Source organism: Meles meles, chromosome 6, assembly GCF_922984935.1.
Source record: "Meles meles chromosome 6, mMelMel3.1 paternal haplotype, whole genome shotgun sequence".
NCBI lineage: Eukaryota > Metazoa > Chordata > Mammalia > Carnivora > Mustelidae > Meles > Meles meles.
Window position 1 is genome coordinate 54,579,895 of NC_060071.1, and position 21,372 is coordinate 54,601,266.

General features: G+C 36.6%; 1 protein-coding gene, 2 non-coding genes and 1 pseudogene across 7 annotated transcripts; all 4 read left to right on the plus strand.

Annotated features, from left to right (window-relative positions):
- The first annotated feature begins 4,623 nt into the window (after positions 1–4,623).
- Positions 4,624–18,422, plus strand: CCNB1IP1 (cyclin B1 interacting protein 1). Of its 5 annotated transcripts, none has more exons than XM_046007288.1 (6): positions 4,624–5,086; positions 6,354–6,492; positions 7,731–7,813; positions 12,060–12,380; positions 15,438–15,771; positions 17,567–18,422. In XM_046007288.1, the coding sequence occupies exons 3-6, from the start codon at positions 7,742–7,744 to the stop codon at positions 17,767–17,769; spliced, it is 930 nt and encodes a 309-aa protein (XP_045863244.1). In that variant the 5' UTR covers positions 4,624–5,086; positions 6,354–6,492; positions 7,731–7,741; the 3' UTR covers positions 17,770–18,422. The 5 variants fall into 5 exon arrangements, 4 of the variants coding, with proteins under 4 accessions (XP_045863244.1, XP_045863242.1, XP_045863245.1 ...); XM_046007286.1 differs by having other exon boundaries at positions 6,375–6,492; XM_046007289.1 differs by having other exon boundaries at positions 6,427–6,492.
- Positions 5,272–5,348, plus strand: LOC123945218. The gene has a single exon (XR_006819121.1). It is a non-coding gene; the product is annotated as a small nucleolar RNA SNORD126 (small nucleolar RNA).
- Positions 7,252–7,399, plus strand: LOC123945215. The gene has a single exon (XR_006819118.1). It is a non-coding gene; the product is annotated as a small nucleolar RNA SNORA79 (small nucleolar RNA).
- Positions 18,423–18,777: 355 nt separating the features above from the next.
- LOC123943540 lies at positions 18,778–21,019 on the plus strand (annotated as a pseudogene).
- The last annotated feature ends 353 nt before the right edge of the window (positions 21,020–21,372 follow it).

The following is a 21,372-nucleotide window of genomic DNA, read 5'->3' on the forward strand; positions in this document are numbered from 1 at the left end:
GTGTTGGATATCTTCCTGAAATTATGGTGTTGAGTGGGTAAACTCATATTTCAGCATTGAGTTAGGGAAAATGGAAATGTTTTTTGGGATGTAAACATGCAAAACAAAATATTCTGGAAATCCCACCAAAGCTGTTTTTTTTTCCTTAAAGTCTTAAAAAGGCTAAAATCATCTCTTGTTTTCCAGTTAGGAATATCTTGCATTTAGAAGGACCTTATGAAAGATGTGAATGTCTTTCTTGGCTTCAAGATTATTGTGAAGAGTGAAATTGTTGGGCAGAATATCTGCATTCAAACTCATTAGCTGGTCAAGCTTGGACACTTAATATTGGAAACAGTATATTAAATATTTAACTACATGCCAGCTACTGTGCAAAGTATTTTATGTTATTTTACCTCACTTATTCTTCCTAAGGGTCCTAAGAGGTACATGGTATTTTTCTTCATTTTTCAGAAAGGGACTCAGAAGCTTAGAGAAGTTGCAAATACTCAGGGGAGTCAAGATTCAAATCCAGTTTTGTCTGACTTCAAAATCCATTATCTTAACCATTAAGCTGCCTGCCATTTAGTCTCCATGTCTTGCTTGCAGACCTGTTAAGTGGAGAAGACATAGTACTTGCAAAATGAGATAATTATAGAAAGTGCTTTATAAATTCTGAGATAGATCAAGTACTACGAAATATGAAAAATGTCAGGTTAACAGAGTAGCAGTTTTACTGCCTTCTGTATTCTGATTTTGTTATTCTTTCCTGCTTTTTTTTTTTTTAAAGGTTTTTATTTACTTATTTGACACAGAGAGATACATCAAGAGAGGAAAAGGGAGAGGAAGAAGCAGGCTTCCTGCTGAGCCAGAAGCCTCATGTGGGACTCGATCATGACCTGAGCCAAAGGCAGACGCTTAAGGACTGAGCCATCCAGGTGCCCCTTTCCTGCTGTTTTGGTACAAAGCCCTCAGGTACTGTATTTTCATCTGTTATACCAGCAATGGGACTGGGGCTGGGTGAAATTCTGGGCTGTTGGTATGAGCTAAATGATTAGTGTATGTTTCTGAACTTCCCACTTTTATTTTCTATATGCTCTGAGAGGTTAAAACAATCACTGTTTCTAAAGTAGCTGACAGTGAGTGGGAAACAAAACTTGGAATCTGTTCTGATAGTAGCGTCTTATAGATCTATCCCTGAAAGAGAGCCATGACAAGTGACAGGTCCGCATTTACTTCCTAGTTGAAGTTTTGTATTGTTTTCCTTTTGTTTCAGGTTGAAGACAGAATCCATGGAGGAAGGAAGGCCTGGGTCTTCAGACCCCTGGGTGCCAGTCGGGAAGTGGCACTATGAAAGCATCTGTAACATCTGCTATAGATGCCCTAACGATCAAGTGGGCTTGGATTTGGACATTCTCAGTAGGAATGGTTAAAGGCTGATGGGATCATAAAGCAAGTACTTGAACTTTGACTAAGATAGGCCTTTAAGTGTTCTCTCTGTCTCACCCATGTCTATGTGTCTTTTCTGTCTAAAAAAGAATAGGTTCTTTGAGTTCCTGTTGTATCCTATAATGCTAGACACAGAGTGGGCACTGAGTAATTGTTATGGAACAGGTAAAATTGAGCAGTGGTAGTAATCTTAAAGCAGAAGCATCAGATGATTTGGTATTATCAATTTGGAGTTTGTATCAGGTCTTCATGAAGCATCTGTTGACATAATGTAAAATGTACCTTTTGGCCATGAGCACCAGCACTTGGCAGCATTTACTTCTCACAGGGAACAAAATGAGTGGGTCATTGATAGTTCATGAGGTATTTACAAAATATTTGCTTAAGTTCCCTAAATGCTCAGTAAATATGAAGTGGCCTTCACATGGTACAGTGACATTTGCTGAAGCATAGCTAGAATCCTGCAGGGAGCATCTCGTCCTGGGAGAGGGGTCATGTGTTTAACATCAGGATTTATGTCCTAAACTTTAGCTTATGCGCCAAGGATACAGAGACCAGAACTGTTACAATCTAGGTTGTTTGTGAGATGATTCCAATAGAGAAGTTGCACCTTTAGGTATATATATAATTATTCTCTAGTAGGAAATACTTGGATCATGGGGTTTTGAGGGAGACATTGTTAAAGCTGTAGAAACCTTGCACTTCAATGCTTACTTCCTGTCTCTGTTCCCTTGGTTAATCTAATATGCTGCTCCTCTGAAAACATTTTACATAATTAAAACAGTATTCAACTCTAGGATAGGAGTTAAAATAACACTTTGATCATATGTCTCAGGTACTTAAAACACTTCAGTCTCTTTCTGACCTACGGAGCCTCTAGAACATTCTCGATATATGCCAAAGCAAACCATCTTCTGTAGCTCTGCCTCTTATTTCATGTAGGAAGTGGTATGGTGAAGTGAAAATTGGAAGTATTGACAGAACTGGATTTAAATTCTAGCTCTTAATAGCTGGTTGACCTTTTTATTTAACCTTTTTATTTATTAATTTATTTAATAAATTTATTTAACTCCTCTGAGCCTCAAATTTCCATGTAAATACGAGATTGTAAAGTTTGAGTGAAGTGATTTGTACAGTTCTTGATAGACAGTAGGTATTTTTAAGAATGATAGCTACTGTTTCCTTTCTGTCAGTATATTTTAGTTATACTCATCCTTTAAGGCACTGTTGTCCGACAGAACTTTGTGTGATGAGGGAAATGTTCTATATTGTTCAATATCGTGGCCATTAGCCACATGTGACTACTGATTGAGCGATTATAGTGTGCCTGACTGAGGAAGTTAGTTTTTTTTTTTTTTAAGATTTTATTTATTTATTTGACAGATAGAGATCACAAGTAGGCAGAGAGGCAGGCAGAGAGAGAGGAGGAAGCAGGCTTCCTGCTGAGCAGAGAGCTCGATGTGGGGCTCGATCCCAGGACCCTGAGATCACGACCTGAGCCGAAGGAAGAGGCTTCAACCCACTTAGCCACCCAGGTGCCCCAGGAAGTTAGTTTTGAACTTAACTTAAATTTTAACAAATGAATGTGGTGTTACCTATAAGACAGTACAATTTTTTTTTTTTTGTGATGAGAACTTTTAAGATCTCTCTTAGCAACTTTAAATTGTACAATATGGTATTATTTTAAGGACAATTTTAAGGCTCATTCAAGACCTGTACCTTTTTTCTTCATGAAGACATCTGTGACCAGTGGTTCTTATTCTTAGTGTTGCTTGCTCTGCTGCTTATTCGGTGTCCCCCGTGGACACTAATATTCATGAATCTTGTCTTTCTAGCTAGATTATATCTGAGGTTATAGATTTTTAAATCTTCACATTGCTGCAAGAAAAGGAACATGGTAAAAATATAATTGTAATATTTTTAGTAGTAAGTTTTAAATTATCATTAATACAATATAAGAAACTTTCTAGTTAGTAATCTGGTGTACATGGAATAGTCTGAAGTTTGCCTGCAGTGATGAATTTTGTGTTCAGCCTTTTTCACCTAAAAGTTAGATTACACCAAATGGTGGAAGAGGAAATTATACTTTTTCTTATATTGCCATCTTGTGGCCAAATTGGACTCTTAATGATGCTACAGTTTTGCTTTGTCAGAGGAAGGTTTTCTTTAGTTTATTGTGATTAATTTTTACCAAGAGTAAAGGTTAAATACAATCAATGTTGGATGAAATGAAATTGAAATATGCTTTGAAACAAATGTTAACTATTTTGGATTACTTTCTCGTTTTTAAAAAAGTAGACTGCACTCCCAAAGTCGTCCTTGAACTCAAAACCTTGAGGTAGAGTTTCATGTTCTACCAACTGAGCCAGCAGGGGCCTCAGATTACCTTCTTGTTTATTTTATGAGTTACCTCTTTTTTTTTTTTTTTAGGATTTTGCGAATTTAGTGACTGGTTACAAGGGTTTTCTGTAGTTACACACCGTATGGACTTGGAGAGGTTGCAGTATCTCATGCCTTTTATGCCCCATATTGCTGAGTTTTCCCCATGGCTGTCAAGCTCTGGTTGCAGCCAGCACACAGTTCCTTCCTTTTCCATACCAGTTCTCTTATTGTGAGACTGTTGACTTGTATCCTTTCAGAGTGTGGTTAGACTTATTGTATAGTTTCACCCAAACTTTTAAATTAATCAGTTAATTAATTTTTAAAAAGATTTTATTTATTCATTTAAGAGAGAGAGAGGGCGCCTGGGTGGCTCAGTGGGTTGAGCCGCTGCCTTCGGCTCGGGTCATGATCTCAGGGTCCTGGGATCGAGTCCCGCGTCGGGCTCTCTGCTCAGCAGCGAGCCTGCTTCCCTCTCTCTCTCTCTCTGCCTGCCTCTCTGTCTACTTGTGATCTCTCTCTGTCAAATAAATAAATAAAATCTTAAAAAAAAAAAAAAAAGAGAGAGAGAGAGAGAGAGAACACAAGCAGGGGTGAAGAGACACAGGGAGAGGGAGAAGCAACTCCCCACTGGGCAGTGAGCCCAATGTGGGCTCAATCTCAGGACCCAGGGATCACGCCCTGAGCTGGAGGCAGACACCTAACTGGCTGAGCCATCCAGGTGCCCCCAAACTTTTTTTTTTTTTTTTAAAGATTTTATTTATTTATTAGAGACAGAGCACAAGAACGGGGAGAGGCAGGCAGAGGGAGAAGCAGGCTCCCTGTTGAGCAAGGAGCCCAATGTGGGACTCTATCCCAGGACTGTGGGATTGTGACCTGAGCCGAAGGCAGATGCTTAACCAACTGAGGCACCCAGGCATCCCAAAACTTTAAATTCATACAAAAGTTGAGCTTGTGTAAGAAGTCCTGCCCTAGTGTGATACTGAGATTGGGAATTTCATGATGTTCTCCAAATAGAGGGGTCAATTTATATTACTGACTAGAAGTTAATATATAGAATGAAGTTTTCCTTGAGGTTAATTTTCCTTGAGGCTATAAGGGTATGACTTGGGAGTAGGCTGGTGTGCATTCAAGTCATGTAATCATAACTTTTATTTATTTACTTGCTTACTTTTTATTTTCCAGAGATGATACATCTGGAAAGATGGTATTCAGGTAGTTGGTAGATCGTGTAGTTCAACTAATTCCTAGATAGAAGCTGATTCTTTTGATACCAGAGGTAAGTGTAAAGGAAAACTATTTTTACTTTGTTTGGATTTCTAATCACCTACTAAGTTTTGGGGCCTCATGTTCTTAGTAGCTGGAATTTGGTAGTTTGGAAAAGCCTTAGTTCTAACGTTAAGAGGGTTCACTTGGTTTAAAGATGAGGAGCTGGTGGTGGTTCGCCCTTCATTAGTCATTTACAGTTTGCCATGATGAAATGCATGTTAAGTCCGTGTTTCAGCTGATCACCCTGATGAAACATGTGCTCTGAGCAGACTAAAGCTAGGGCAAATACCTGGAGTTGAATTCTGCTTCTTGGTATTCTTACGGGATTCTAGCCTCCAGTCCCAGGTAGTTCTTAAATCTTTGAATTACAGATCTGACACTACAACACTTTGTTGTGCTTTGATCTTTTGTGGTATCTTCTTGAGATAGGCATAACTAGGGTCAAGAATCCTTAATCTAAACATTCAAGCACTCTAGAAAAAGCACTGATAACTGGTATAATTCTGTCAACCATTTTACTCGGCAGTTTTAAACTTATCACTATTTTATTAATCTATATGTAAGATTAAGAGAATCTCAAATGATACATTATATGTTAAAAAAAAAAAAAGATTAAGAGAATCCCAGAGTTGGTTAAGTCAGTTTTGCCAAGATCATAAAATGTGACACTATATGGATATTTAAAAGTTATGACAGAGGTTTATCTTTCTTGAAATGGAAGGATATTCATGATACATTAAAAGCAAGTTATAGAGCAGTATGTGTAATCCTTTTTATGCTTAAACATTTTCATTTTTTTAAAGATTTTAAAATTTTATTTATTTGACAGAGATCACCAGTAGGCAGAGAGGCAGGCAGAGAGAGAGGGTGGGGGAAGCAGGCTCTCCGCTGAGCAGAGAGCCCAATGCAGGGCTGGGTCCCAGGACCCTGAGATCATGACCCGAGCTGAAGGCAGAGGCCTAACCCACTGAGCCACCCAGGCACCCATGCTTAAACATTTTCATATACTTATGTTTACTTCAGAAATTATCTGAAAAGATATATTCAAATACCAGGGGTTATTGTCTCCTATAGAATTGTATTCTAAGGGTGATCTTGTTAATTTGTATTTTCTGACTTTACTATATTCAGGTATTGTATAATTGAACCTACATAGAACAGGCTTCTATCCTTCACCTGTGCCTGCATGTTTTGGCAGAGAATGGGGTACATATGAGGCAAAAATACAGGACATGCTAATAATTCAAAGTAACATCAGCACTTGAAGTAGTTTTTAGTTTTGGCTATGTCTTTTGCAGAAATGAAGTTTCAGGAGACTGAAACTAGATCTGAGTCTCACTTCTTTCCCAGACTGGAATTCTTGGGTGCTCTAAGTCCTGGATATACAATAGATGATGACAACATTTTTCTGTTATGGTAAGGCTTATCTGAAATCAAGAAGCTTTGACATATATATGAATCTTTGAAAATTCAGCTTTATGACTTCATGGCCAGCTGCTAAGTTGCTATAGAAAATTTTGTTTTTTAAAAAAGTCAATTAAAGATGTTGAGAAGTAGCATAATATAATAGTTACACATGGATTCTGGAGTCAGACAGGGTTCAGACCCATTTTTTGTCACTTAATCAGTTATTTAAACTTGGCAAGTTTCTTAACATCTCAGTGTCTTAGTACCCTTATATCTTAGAAGATGAGAATAATAGTACTGGATTCAGAAGAATAGTACTTGACTTTGAAGATTATGTAATAAATGCATGGGCTTAGAACATTGTTTAAGCATATGGTAATCACTCAAAAATGTTAGCTATTTTATCTTCAAAGTCTTGTGCAGTTTTTGCTTATATGCATCTTTTCTGCCAGTTGGTCTATACCTTATTATGTTTATCTCCAGCACACAAAACTCAATTGAGTTCTAGAATTAGGCAAAGTACAGTGATAAGGACTATAGGGTATATCTCTATATAACTGTCCCAGTAACATTTTCTTTAGTTGATTGATCTTGTTTTGGTACCAATTTATTTATCATCTTATTCCTCATTTTGTCTATCTAGCTGGCTCTTCTAACTCTTAGTTGACCTAAAAATTTAGACGAGTGATTCCTATTAAGAGCGACTTGATAGCTTTATTTTTATATATGTTCCTTAAAGCATTTATTAGAATGGTTGGAGATAAATTTTGATGGCTGTTCCTCTCACTGCCTGGAGCTTTAGGTAGTGGGATTTTATTCCATCATATATCAAAGCTGACTTGTCTTCACTCAGGGCACCATGGGGATGTATTGGCCATCCATTAGTGTCTTCTGATTTTTGCGGAGTCAAACAATTATGAAGCAGGTGGCGATAGATTAAGAATGTACCTGTGATTGAAAAATGAAACTAATATGAGTAATAATATGAGTAATAAAACTAACATGAGGATGTAGTTTTTAGAAATCCCTTTGACTACAAAAGTGTTTGAATAGCTCTGACCTAGGACTATGAAAGAAAGAGGTCTAGTAAATTGATTCTGAGAGTTACTGAAACATTATGCTCTGAAATCATTGAATTTTAAGTGGTTTAATTAGTTTTCTACTGATGAGTTTCTACTGATCAGTTTTCTACTGAGTAGCTGTTTATATATTTCAGGTTAGCATTAAAAATGTCTTTTTCTTTCCAGCATGAAGGTAGATGATTTTCAAATTAAAGATGGAAGCTGACTTTTCTCACCAGAAATGGCTTACAGAATCAACTTGCAAAAATGTAAGAGACACCAAAGGAAAGAGTAAAATACTTGCTTTTATCATTCTTAGGTTCTTTGCTAGATTATAAACTCCATGAAGTGGGAAAGCTTCCTTATCTGTAATGCCTGGCCCAGAATAGATACTGAAAAATACATGAAGTGATTTGAAACTTCCATTAATTTTTTTTTTTTCAGATTTTATTTATTTATTTAATTGTCAGAGAGAGGGAGAGAGCACAAGCAGGGGAATCGGGAGGCAGAGCAGGCAGAGGGAGAAGCAGGCTCCCTGCCGAGCAAGGAGTCCGATGTAGGACTTAATCCCAGGACCCTGGGATCATGACCCGAATTGAAGGCAGCTGCTTAACCAACTGAACCCCCCAGGCGTCCCCCCAATTTTTTTTAAGCCCCTGGAAAATGGCAACCATTTTAATGGCATTTCAGCAATATATTTATTTACATGTAATAATTGGGACTTAAATTTTGACTCTGACTCTGATGGGAATTGTATATATAGGTACATTAAACTATCTGAATACACGGAGTCTATTTAAAACACTTAGTATTTGGGGAGCCTAGATGGCTCAGTTAGTAAAGCCTATGACTCTTGATCTTAGGGTTGTGAGTTCAAGCCCCACCTTGGGTATAAAGATTATTTAAAAAATAAAATATTAAAAAAAAATTAAACTCTTGATACCTGATTATGTAAGAGTCAATGAAGAATGGCTACCAAAACAATCTGGCTATGTGAGGAATAATATCAAATGTGAGAAAGATTTCATTTTATTAAAGCTGAGTGATGTTCATTCTTCACACATTTTTTGTATGCTAATTATTTAATAATAAAAAATAAAATTTTTTAAAAAAGCTCTTTTTGGTGGTTGGGTCTTTGTATTTCAGCCTTGATTGAGTTCAGTAGTCTCATCCCCAGGAGCCCTCTAGAAAAGACCCAATGAAAGGTTTGTCTGCCATAACATGATAGAAGAGTACACAGTGCCACTGAGAAGCAGGTTAGTTCAGGTCCTGGTGTTCCAGATTACTGCGCTATTAAGACTTTGTAGCACCCTGCCCCCATTTATTCTATCTGCCAAAACATGTTGGAAAAAAAAAAAAAAAGTAAAAATACATACATACATATACATAGTACACACACATATATATGTTACTCCTATAAACTTCTGGCCAAATGGGTTGGAAAATTGAAACTGAGTTAGTGGGAAAATCATGTGAAGAACACTAAGGTTTGGGGAATCAGTTGTCTTAATGAAGTAGAAGAGATCGTACTGCAGTACAAAGGTAAGTTAGATCACAAAATTAGGTACTGGCTGAATTTGAATGCTTTGTGTTTTCTAACTTTGAGATTGTACTCTTTTGTTGTACTACATTTGGTATTGTTAAAAATCAGGAAATGCACAAAAGGCTCAGATAGCCAAAATAGATGTTAGGAGTTTACACATGAAACCCCAATTTTGTTTGAATCCAATTTGTACCACTGGAATTAAGTTACCACTCTAAACTTTCAAGACATTTTAGGAAATGTATGCAGAGGTCAAGATGACCTTTTCTAATTACTGTGAACAAGCTGTAAGTAGACCGAAAACTAGCAGAAAATTGTTTAATTAGGATAGGTTTTTGTTTGAAGAAGAATGGGTTAGAAATTCACTACCCAGAAAGAGGTTTGCAGGGCTTTGGTATCCATTGTGTTGCTGATTCATTGGATTGTGTTTTACTAATTCACAGTGGGGTCACATCATCTGGACAGGTGGCCAGCCACAAAAGACAGCATTAAGGCTTGTATTCTGAAAACTCCTCAAGCCCTTCTCAGTTTAGTTTCAATATGGATTCTAATGAACTCATATAGATTGAGCAGAAATTCACACAGTTTACAAAGAACAGAAAAGAAAGTGACAGGTAATAACATTAGGGTAAAACAGGCACAAACATTTAAACAATTACAAGTAGGTCCAGGAGAGCACCTCAAAAAAGCTGACACCTCAAAAAAGGCAGGCAGATCACCTCAAAAAAGCTGACACCTGATCCTCTCGCTTCATTACAGGCGCTGTAATGAATGTTCCTAATATAGATTCTAAACGAAGGAAAAGTTCTATTTTCTTTAAATGTATATAGAGGATGTGTAAAAGCTAGAAAGATTATTTATCAAGATGGATTAAAAAATAAAACGGCAGAATCTACCTCAACATGGAGGTGATAGCTATCCAAGTACAGGTATCTCAAATTTCTGGGACTTTTCCTTGAAACTACTTAGCAAGTCTGTGCTGCCCAGCCAGTCCTCCCCAAGAGTTCCCAGGACAAACACCCTGGTATACTCAGGCGCACAAGTCAGCGCTGTTAAGCTTCCCAGCTGTCCCCTTCCTGCTCTTACTCAGGAAGGAGCCTCTGACCTCAAATGTTATATACCCAGGATAGCCTAGGATGTTACTTTTGTGCCAGTTGAGGGCAGTAAAGGGTACTCCATGACCTAACCACGCGGCTCCCATGTGGGAAACCGGGCCCATGCTCAGTGGGATTCATGCCCTCACAGAGCCTGAGACGCGCGTGCGTGGGGATATGTGCCCGAATCCAGGTGCCACAGCCTTATGGTCCCAGGATCCTGCGCGGCCGGAAGCCCTGCGCCCACCACCCAGCAGCCTCCAGGGCCACCCCACGCATGCGTTCTGTGTCGTATTGGAGAGGTACCGCGAATCCTCGCTGGTGTAGTGCTAGAGTTGTGGAGGCAACGGCGTTTTCCCGCGCTTTTTCTGGGCCCCTCAGGTTGGATATATTATTTGTATTATTATTGTTATTATTTTCTTTATAGAGTGCAGAAAGCAGAAAGAACTCAAGTGAACTTTCCGTGAGTCCAATTCTTAAAAACTTGGTCCTCCATAACTTAAAATTTACCGAATTGGCTTTTCCCCGAGTCGGGGAAAATTTGGAATTAGCTGCACCTTCCGCTCTGCCTGAGAAAGCTCTCAGCTTTAAAACTTCCCAGCTCTTCTGCTTCCCCTGTGCCTGTTATCCTGCTGGAGGTAAAATAGGCCTCATAATTCCTCCTGCAAGGTGCCATTTACCGTTGGAGACTAATTCAGTGGGTACTTAGGGGTAAAGGTGTCAGAGCGCCCTCATCGACCCATGTGACCAAGGCATCAATTTTTTTTTTTTTCCTTTGGATCAAGGCAATATTCTTGACAGAATTCGTTGGTTAATAAATGTGTTAAATATGAACGTTTTCCTTGGTGTGTAATTGTTTGTGTCAAAGTTATTTCATACAATATGTGATTTTGGTATATCCAGAATATTGCTGTCCAGTTTGGATTAGTAAAACCAGTGAGAGTGGACAATATATTGAAAAATAAGAGAAGAGTATTTATTTATTTATGAGTATTTATTTAGTTTTACAAACTTTTTTTTTTTTTTTTTTTTTTTTTTTTAGGTTTTATTTATTTATTTGAGAGAGAGCACAAGAGAGCAGAGAGGTCAGGGAGAGGCGCAGGCCCTCTGCTGAACAGGGAGCCTGATGCGGAACTCGATTCTGGGACCCCAAGATCATGACCTGAGCCAAAGGCAGTTGCTTAACCAACTGAGCCACCCAGGCACCCTATTTTCACAAACTTTTTTACTGAGAGTATAGCATTCTATTGTATTTATATTAATAGGTGAATTATTTGATGGTAAACAGCTTTTGTACAGATTTTCAGTTTTTATAATGGTCATTTGCTGGAACGAATTAAATTATTTTCCATTTAATACTATCATATTATTACTCTTTTTTAGGTAAGGCAACACAGGTAAAGAATCTGAGAAATCAGTGTATATGAAAAACCTAAAACTGTAACTTAAAAAACACTTTTCCCTAAAGAGTGGCTGAAATTGGTGCCTGGACTTATATCTGCCAAGCGTGACAAGTGGTACTGAAATATTTTGGCAAACTATGGATGGGTATAAATTTGGTTTTTTTGTTTAGGCATTGAGGAATGGCAAAAGGCACTGATTAATTTTTATTTGTACTTTGTAAGTGTTCCTAAACTTTATTTTCCATGTGCATATTATTTTTGGTTTTAGTAAGATTTGGATCACTTGTGTCTTTAATTTTTTCTTTCATGGGCTTTCTAGAGGTTTATATTAAGGAGCACAGTTAATATTGTCGCGTGACTGAAATCGATATAAAATACATTATTTTATCATAAAATGAAAACATGCTCCATTTAATTTCATTGAAATTTGACTTATTTGACCTCTTCATTTACCTCTTATTACGATTCTTTTCAGCATCTGGAGACCTCATTCTCTATTATGTCTTTGTGTGAAGACATGCTGCTTTGTAACTATCGCAAGTGTCGCCTCAAACTCTCTGGTTATGCATGGGTCACTGCCTGCTCTCACATCTTCTGTGATCAGCATGGCAGTGGTGAGTTTAGTCGGTCACCAGCTATCTGCCCTGCCTGCAATAGTACCCTTTCTGGAAAGCTAGACATTGTCCGCACGGAACTGAGTCCATCAGAGGAATATAAAGCCATGGTATTGGCAGGACTTCGACCGGAAATTGTGCTGGACATTAGCTCCCGTGCACTGGCCTTCTGGACATATCAGGTTAGTGCTTAGGCTTGTTTTTCTGGAGAGTGTGATTTGAGGCATATGTGGAAGTTTCTAATGTTTCTCCTTCATTGTGTTTGTATTCATTTTTTTTAAAGATCTTATTTTATTTTATTTTTTTATTTGTTAGAGGACACAAGCGGGGGGGTGGCAGACAGAGGGAGAAGTTGGTTCCTCTCTGAACAAGAAGCCTGATGGGGGACTCAATCCCAGGACCCTGGGATCATGACCTGAGCCAAAGGCTCAGGTTAACCAAATGAGCCCCCGAGGCATCCCTCATTTTTTATGAATATATAGAAAGTATTCTTTTTAATAATTTTTTAAAAAAATTATTTATTTATTTGAGAGAGTGTAAAAGAGTGTGTGTGTGTGTGTGTGTGTGTGTGTGTGTGAGAGAGAGAGAGAGAGAGAGAGAGCATGTGCACAGGCATCAGGGAGGGGCAGAGGGAGAAGCAGACTCCCCTCCAAGCAGGGAGCCTGATTTGGGATTGGATCCTAGGACCCTAGGATCATGACCTGAACCAAAGGCAGATGCTCAACTGACTGAGCCACCCAGGAACACTAATAATTTTTTTTTTAAGTAATAGGTTAATTTTTGGAAATCCAAAAGAAAGAAAAAAAGTGAACCATAATTCCATCACTCAGAGATCACTGTGATATAGTTGTTTGTGTATTGCTGGACTTTTCCTGTGTATAAATATGTATTTTGTCTAAAAGTAAGGGTAATATCAGTTAAAGCTGACATTATGCTTATGAATATTTTTTTTTCAGTATTTAAATTTATTTATTTTTTCAGCGTAACAGTATTCATGCTTATGAATATTTTATTAAGTATTTTAAAGTTAGCTATCCTATAATTTTAATTGTATTGAATCATAATTTATTTTCATGCTATTAAAAAAGTGGTGATGAGCTTTCTTATCATCAAATTCCATATTTAATTATTTGCTAATTTAAATTCCTGAAAGTGGATAAATACATTTCAAAGTTGTAAAAACTGCAGTATTTTGGGATGCCTGGTGGCTCAGTTGGTTAAGCATCCAACTCTTGATTTCAGCTCAGGTCATGATCTCAGGATCGTGAGATCAAGTCCCAAGTTGGGCTCCAAGTTGAGTGTGGAGCCTGCTTAAGATTCTCTCTCTTCCTCTGCCCCTTCCCTGTATGCTCTTCTCTCTCTCTCTCCTAAATAAATAAACAAATAAGTAAATAATTGGGGACGTATATGTGGCTCAGTCGGTTAAGCATCTGCCTTAGGCTCAGGTCATGATCCCAGAGTCCTGGGATGAGTCCCACATCGGGTTCCTTGCTCAGTGAGGACCCTGCTTCTCTCTATGCCTCTACTGTTTCTCCTGCTTGTGCTCTCTTTCTTTCTCTTTGAGAAATAAATAAAATCTTAAAAAAAATCTTTTTAAAAAATTTTATTTATTTATTTGACAGAGAGAGATCACAAGTAGGCAGAAAGAGAGAGAGGAAGGAAGCAGGCTCCCTGCCGAGCAGAGAGCTCAATGCGGGACTTGTTCCCAGGACTCCAGGATCATGACCTGAGCCTAAGGCAGAGGTTTAACCCACTGAGCCACCCAGGCGCCCTGAAAAAAAGATTAAAAAAAAAAACAACAACTTAAAAGTTGCAGTATTTTATTTTTTTAGTTTTTTAAAGATTTCATTTTTAAGTGCTCTCTATACTCAATGTGGGACTTGAACTCACAACCCTAAGATCAAGATAGCATGCTGTGGAACCAGCCAGGCATTCCCAAAATTGCAGTATTTTAAAATTGCCCTCCAGTTAGGCCATATTATTTTGTGTTCCCTTAAGTGTATGATGGTACTTGATTCTCCATACTTTCTACTCATCAATTAGTATGAGTAAAGTAGAATCTTGTTAATCTTTTAATATGCCTTTCTTGGATGACTTTTAGATGAAAACATTTTCTTGTATTTTTTTCATGAATTTTTCTTTTATGAATTGCCTGTTTCAGTTTGCTTATTTCAATTGCTATAGGTTTTTTCTTATTGATAAGAACTCTCTACATATCTAACTCAGATGTTACAGAAATTTTCTTTTTTCAGTTATCTTTTATTAGTTTGATTTTTAAGTTGGCCTTTTTACTGTTGAGTTCTAAAAGTTCTTTGTATGTTTTGGGTATACAGTCTTATGAGATAACATCTTTTACAAATATTTTCTCTTAGTCTGTGGCTTGTCTTTTCATTCTCTTGACATTGTCTTTTGCAGAACAGAAATTTTTAATTTTAATGAAGTCTAGCTTATCAATTTTTTCTTTTGTAGATTGTGCTTGCTGGTGTTGCATCTAAAAAGTCACCATCAAACCCAAGATCATTTAGATTTTCTCCTCTGTTATCATATTGCAATTTTACAGTTTTGTGTTTACATTTAGGTCTTGATTCATATGAGTCAATTTTTTTGAAGGTTGTACAGTCTATGTTTAGATTCAGTGTGACCTCAGTATTTTGCTGGCTATTGCCCAAAAAGTGCTCTTGGTAACTTGGCTTGTTGCCCTTTGTAATATGGCTACTTGCTTCTACAAAGCCAGCCAAGAGAGAGAATGTGCTAAGGCAGACCTTGTAGTCTGCCTATATTATGTAGTATGTTCATCCTGTCATTTTTCCTGTATTCCAGTCATAGTTTCTGTCCACATTTAAAAGAAGGATCTAAGTACAAGGAGGCAGGGTTAATTGGAGGCTATCTTATAATCTGCTCTCTATAGTATGGATTACTTGAGATATGAAATTATTTCTTAAAAACCTTAAGACTACATGTCACTTGTTAAGGTTAGACAAATCCTTTTTTTGATAGTATATTTGTAGTAGTTTGAGAGTATTCCTTCAGAATTTTTTCCTGTGCATTTAGTGACACAGTGTATTATTTACTATAATAACCATCCTATTGTACATCTGGATTCCTTCTTAACCTGGTTCTAAATGTTAAATTAATAACATCCCAGTGTAAGTCTTTCTTTTTCTTTTACATTTAAAGTTTTACAATATATAACTATATTTATTACCTTAAAAGTCTTTTTTTTTCCTGTCTTGGGACAGGTACATCAGGAGCGTCTCTATCAAGAATATAATTTCAGCAAGGCTGAGGGCCATCTGAAACAGATGGAGAAGATATATACTCAGCAAATACAGAGCAAGGATGTAGAATTGACCTCTATGAAGGGAGAGGTCACCTCTATGAAGAAAGTGCTAGAAGAATATAAGAAAAAGTTCAGTGACATATCTGAGAAACTTATGGAACGAAATCGTCAGTATCAAAAGCTCCAAGGCCTCTATGATAGCCTTAGGCTACGAAACATCACTATTGCTAACCAAGAAAGTACCCTTGAGCCATCCATGATTGCACAGTCTGGTGTTTTTGGCTTTCCATTAGGTAAGAAGGGACATGTAATATCCAATAACTGTTCTTTAAATCTTTCACACTGTGTTCTGCACAGTTCCAGGAAGTTAGTGGAGACTCCAAAGGCGTAAAGTGGTGGTAAGCTCCAGATTCTTCATCCATGTCTCAACATGTACATCTTTGCTTTTATCTGTTTTATTTGCTTGTGATTAGATTATATCTTCAATGTAAACAGAGAAAAAAATCTCTCCAAAGTAAAAGTTTTCAAATTGGTACTTTAAGTGGAAAGCTATTTCCTTGCAGTAATAATAATAGTATTAGCTGCTATTTATTGATTGTTTACTAAGTACTAGGCACTGTTACAGTTGTATGTGTATTCCTCTTATTTTCAAAACTTTATGATATAGTTGTTATTATTATTATCATGATTATTTTACAGATGAGAAAACTGAGCACAGAAAATTTAAGTAAATTGGTCAAGGTCACAGAACTGTCCTCAGAGCCCACACTCAAAAAGGCCATGTTTGGTTTCTTTCACATGGCAACACTGAGTGCACCGTTCTTAACTTATTGTTGGTTGTTTGGTTCACATTTTTTTCATTTACCAAATATTTTTCAGACATATTTCATGTGCTAAGCTGCGAGACATAATCCTAGGCAATGAGATATAAGAATTATCCAGATAGGATTCCGGCTTTCTGGAAGTGTACAATCTAGGAAGATGCCAGTACATTTTTGCTTTCTATGTGCTTTGGCAAATGCAGTGAATATCGTATCTCTTCCTGAGTTCTTCTCTTTATACTACTCTTGATATAACAGAATCCAATAGATTTTTGTAATGCTATTAATATAAGTTATTTTTGGCATATAAAAAAGTGAGGTTTCTTGTACTTGACTTTCCTAAATACGCGTTTTTTGAATTATAGGCTGAAGAAAAAGATTTAGTGGGGAAGAGATATCCTAGAAAAGGCAGGAAGTAATGAGATGAGGTTTATCAGATAGAAGAACTGAAACAAAAATAAATTTTTGCTTAACTTTCAGTTAATCATAATTATAACTTAGTCAAAGTGTTATTGTATATTAACACTGTAGATATTTTTTCCTTGTTATGATCCACATTTATTTTGATCTCTTTCATATTTACTAGTTCTTTCCTGTTCCACATTTTATGCACACTTACCTTTTTACTTTCACTTCTTACTACAGTTGTTGGCTTGAAGCAGATATAGTCCACACTCTTCCTTTAGTTACATGTTCCCTTTAAAACTTGTAGAAGCCAGAGAATGGCTCGGTGGAAGTTGTTAAATGCTTATTTAATCAGATCTATTGTCTTATTTTTCTTAAGTTTATTCTAATTGATCTTGGATCATGAGTATATGCCAATTGTTCATAGTTGTTATATATTTTCTAGAGTGTTTATGGCAATCTTTAAAAGAAAAATTATTCTTAAAGCATGGGTCAAATGGCTTTATACACACAGTATTCCTTTGAAGTAGATTACATAGACAATGAATAAGATTATGAATTATAAGTTCTAACATTACTAAAAACATATTTCATTGTGTCAGATTACTTTGGGTGATGAGGTCATGGCTATTGGAAACTGTGTTACAGCAGAAGGTATGGTATATACTGTGGTCATGGAGGGAGTGGGAGCTATCATAGCCCTTTCTTTATCCAAAATTAGGTTTATATTTTACAGTCTCATAGGAGTTGAATTCTGTTAAAATATTTACTAAATAAAAAAAATTCTTAAATAATATTGTGTTTTGTTTCTAAAGATCTGTGAATAAATAGATGCTTAAGTTTTTCACTTATTTTTTTCTAGGAAACAACTCCAAGTTTCCTTTGGACAGTACACCGGTTCGAAATCGGGGTGGTGGAGATGGAGATTTTCACTTCAGACCATTTTTTGTGGGGTCTCCCACAGCACCTGAACCCAGCAACAGCTTTTTTAGTTTTGCTTCCCCAAGTCGTGAATTAGAGCAGCAGCAAATCTCTAGCAGGGCCTTTAAAGTAAAAAGAATTTAGCTCACTTTACAGAATATTTCTCTGTTCACTGTTGGTGATCTCATTTAGCAAATAATCTTCATTCTGATTAGGATAGGAGTTACCAACCTTTGTGTGTTATTACATTTTCAACTTATGAGAAACTCAGTGCCAGTAGGAGTCCCTTTAGGGTCTGGCCTTTTTTTTTCTCCCATTATTTAAAGTATGAGCATTGTATTGAGCCCAATTTTATTGTGACTGTTGAGTTTTCATGTTTTGTAGATCACCATTTATTTTCTGTCTGTGTTATTTCTGACTGAACTAGGTGTTTATGTATATGTACATAATCACCTGTATTATATGTCTATATGTCACTGTGTTCTGGTATTTATGCATATATATATATATGTGTGTGTGTGTGTGTGTGTGTATTTGTGTTCCTTTATATTGATATTTTTCTGTATTTTCCAGTATATTTATGCAGAGACTTTGGTCTCAGGAAGTGGCAGGTGAATCTTTGTAGTTTGTTATTTGGGTATGTACATCTATTTGTATGTATTTTTGTATTTGCCCTTGTTAATTTGTTTGGAGTGTGTTTGTGTTAGTGAATAAGAATACAATTTCATGCTTGTATGTTAAGTCTATATTTACAATTAAAAATGATTCACATTGGGTGGGAGGTTTGGTGAGCCTGGTGGTGGGTACTATAGAGGGCATGTACTGCATGGAGCACTGGGTGTGGTACATAAGCAATGAATTCTGGAACACTGAAAAGAAATAAAAAAAAAGAAAAAATGATTCACATTGATAAAATTATTTTGTAAAGTTGAGTTTTTGGCATTTATTTTAAAATGAAATGACTCTACCCTTCTGACAGCAGCGCCTTATTTAGGGATGCACTCTTACCACAGAAAATTTACAATATATTATTGATCTCAAAGATTATATTAATTAAAATACCTTTAAAGACTTATTCCTTGTTTTCCTTTATTAAATAGCATTTATGATCACTATCGCAAACAACTTATTTAAACCATAGAGCTGGCGCACATGGGTGGTTCAGTGGGTTAAATGTCCGACTCTTGATTTTGGCTCAGGTCATGATCTCAGGGTCCTGAGATAGGGCCCTGGGTCTGGCTGTGCAATCAGCAGAAAGTCTGCTTCAGGTCTCCTCTCTCCCTCTGCCTTTCCTCCCCTGCACATGTGCTCTCTTAAATAAATCTTTTTTTTTTTTTTAAAGATTTTATTTATTTATTTGACAGACAGATATCACAACTAGGCAGAGAGGCAGGCAGAGAGAGAGGAGGAAGCAGGCTCCCTGCTGAGCAGAGAGCCCGATGCGGGGCTCCATCTCAGGACCCTGAGATCATGACCTGAGCCGAAGGCAGAGGCTTTAACCCACTGAGCCACCCAGGCGCCCCCTCTTCGATCTCAGGACCCTGAGATCATGACCTGAGCCAAAGGCAGAGGCTTTAACCCACTGAGCCACCCAGGCGCCCCCTCTTAAATAAATCTTAAAAAGCAAACAAACAAACATAAAGCCAAGAAAGAAATTTAAAAAATACTTTCAGTTACTGTACATACTTTTAGTGGCATGACTTGAAAGCATACTGGTTGCAGAAGCAGAACATCTAGGATCTAACTATGTTTTTTCCCCTGTCGGTTGGTTTTGAAGTTTGAATTTAAACTTTCTGGGATTGCTTCTGAAACTGTAAAATGAGAGACTGAATTAAATTATCCTACAGACCTTTTCTAACTCTTGAATTTTATTATTTATTTCTATTGGTTTAGGAGGAATTATAGTAGAATTACTCTCAATACCAAATCCCTTTGATATTTGGGTAATAAAGTCATACTGAATGCATTTGAGGATATTTTATATTTAGTCATAGAAAAGCAAGTAAATATCTTTGCTTTACATAATTGGATAGCAAGTACTGTTTTCTTCCTTAGTAGTATAGAATATAAAATTTTTTCAAAAACATTTTTTACTCTATTCCAAAGTTAAAATGGTATATCAGGAAGAGGATGAAAAGTCTTCACTTAAAAAGTTTTAAAATATCTCCTCCCATTTCATAGCTGTTAACATATTTTATAGATTATGTTACAAAGTATTTTTCTTCCCTCTGCATTTTAAATTTTGTTAGAAAATGGTGGAGAAATAATTTTATGTTTATTTATGATTTACTTCTGCTTTGAAACTTTGCTTCTTGTGTTAGGTTTATAGTATCAGTTTGAAATACAGGTAAGCTATAATTAAAAAGTAGAGAGAATTTCTTAGGACTTTTACATGCTACTTTTAATTAGTTACTTATTGAAGAGTTTAATATAGTTACGTGTCACCAATTCAAAAAAAGTGTAAAACAAAGCATGGAGTGAGGTCTCCCTTTCACCCTGTCTCCCAGTCACTCACTTCACTTTTTTGAAAGCGACTACTGTTGTCAGTATCTTGTATCTCTTTCAGAGATAGTCTATGTGGAAGCAACTAATATTTTATGTAAAAATTATGTTTATTTTTAAATAGGTAGTACATGCACATGATAAGTTCAAAAGTGTACACAGCAAAAGCATTTTCTTTGCCTACTGAAAACTCTTGGTCCCCATTTCTTTTTACAGAGATAGTCATTGTTTCTTATTTATCCTTCTAGACATAGTCTATCAATATGTTGGCATTATTAGTGTACTGATATACTATTAGTTTATTAGTTATGACTTTAATGATACCATTCTGAGTGTAGCAGAATTATTAATATAGTGTGTTCAAAGTGATGAAATCCCTCTGATATAGAAAATAACTGTCAAGTTTGGAAAATATTCAGACAAATTACGTTACCATTGTACTACATTTCCCTTAAGGTTTTAAACTTACAACACAGGCATACACTGTCTTAACCTGTCCTTTTTTGGTGCGGAAGGTGGTATTATAATCTTGGTATAAATAGAAAGATATGGAACAAAAAGATACATGCAATCAACCTGAGCATATTAGAAGTTTCCAGGATTTGGGAAAAGAACAAGTTTATAAACTCAAAAGTGATTATAGAGCATCTTCTTTGCGCTACAGGTATTGGGTTAAGTTGATTTGCAGCAGTGCTGTTTCATGAAAATCAGTTTCTAGCCATCCTTTGCACACTTCTAGCAGATAACCTTGCTCTAGTTCCTCCTTGGATGTACTTTTGTTAATGTGGTTGGAATGTATCTGGCTCAGAATTACGACATATCACACCTGGTTAAAAAAACTTACAGAAATTAAAAGGACTTGGACATCAAGAAGAAATTCCCTAGTTCATGAGGCGGACTCCAGCATGGCCTTCTGGATATACTGATTCTGTTGTTCTTGAGTGCTCCTTACCCTCTGAACCAAAAGTTTTTTGTTTTAAATTCCAGACTCAGTGATTTTCCTCTCTGCTAGATCCTGTGTTTGGCTTAGAGTACCAATGGGCCACAAATTAAGAACTATCCTTTTCCAACATGCTCATCTCTTCCCTTCCTCCTTCTAGCCACTTGGGATGGCCTAAGACTGGAATGATGGTGCTAGGTTCATAAATGTGGCCCCTAATTAGTAGTCTCTTCTTTATTCTTCGGGATTTCTACTACCTTTTTTTTTTTTTCAGGAAAAAATTGATGAGTTTTGTATATCTGATC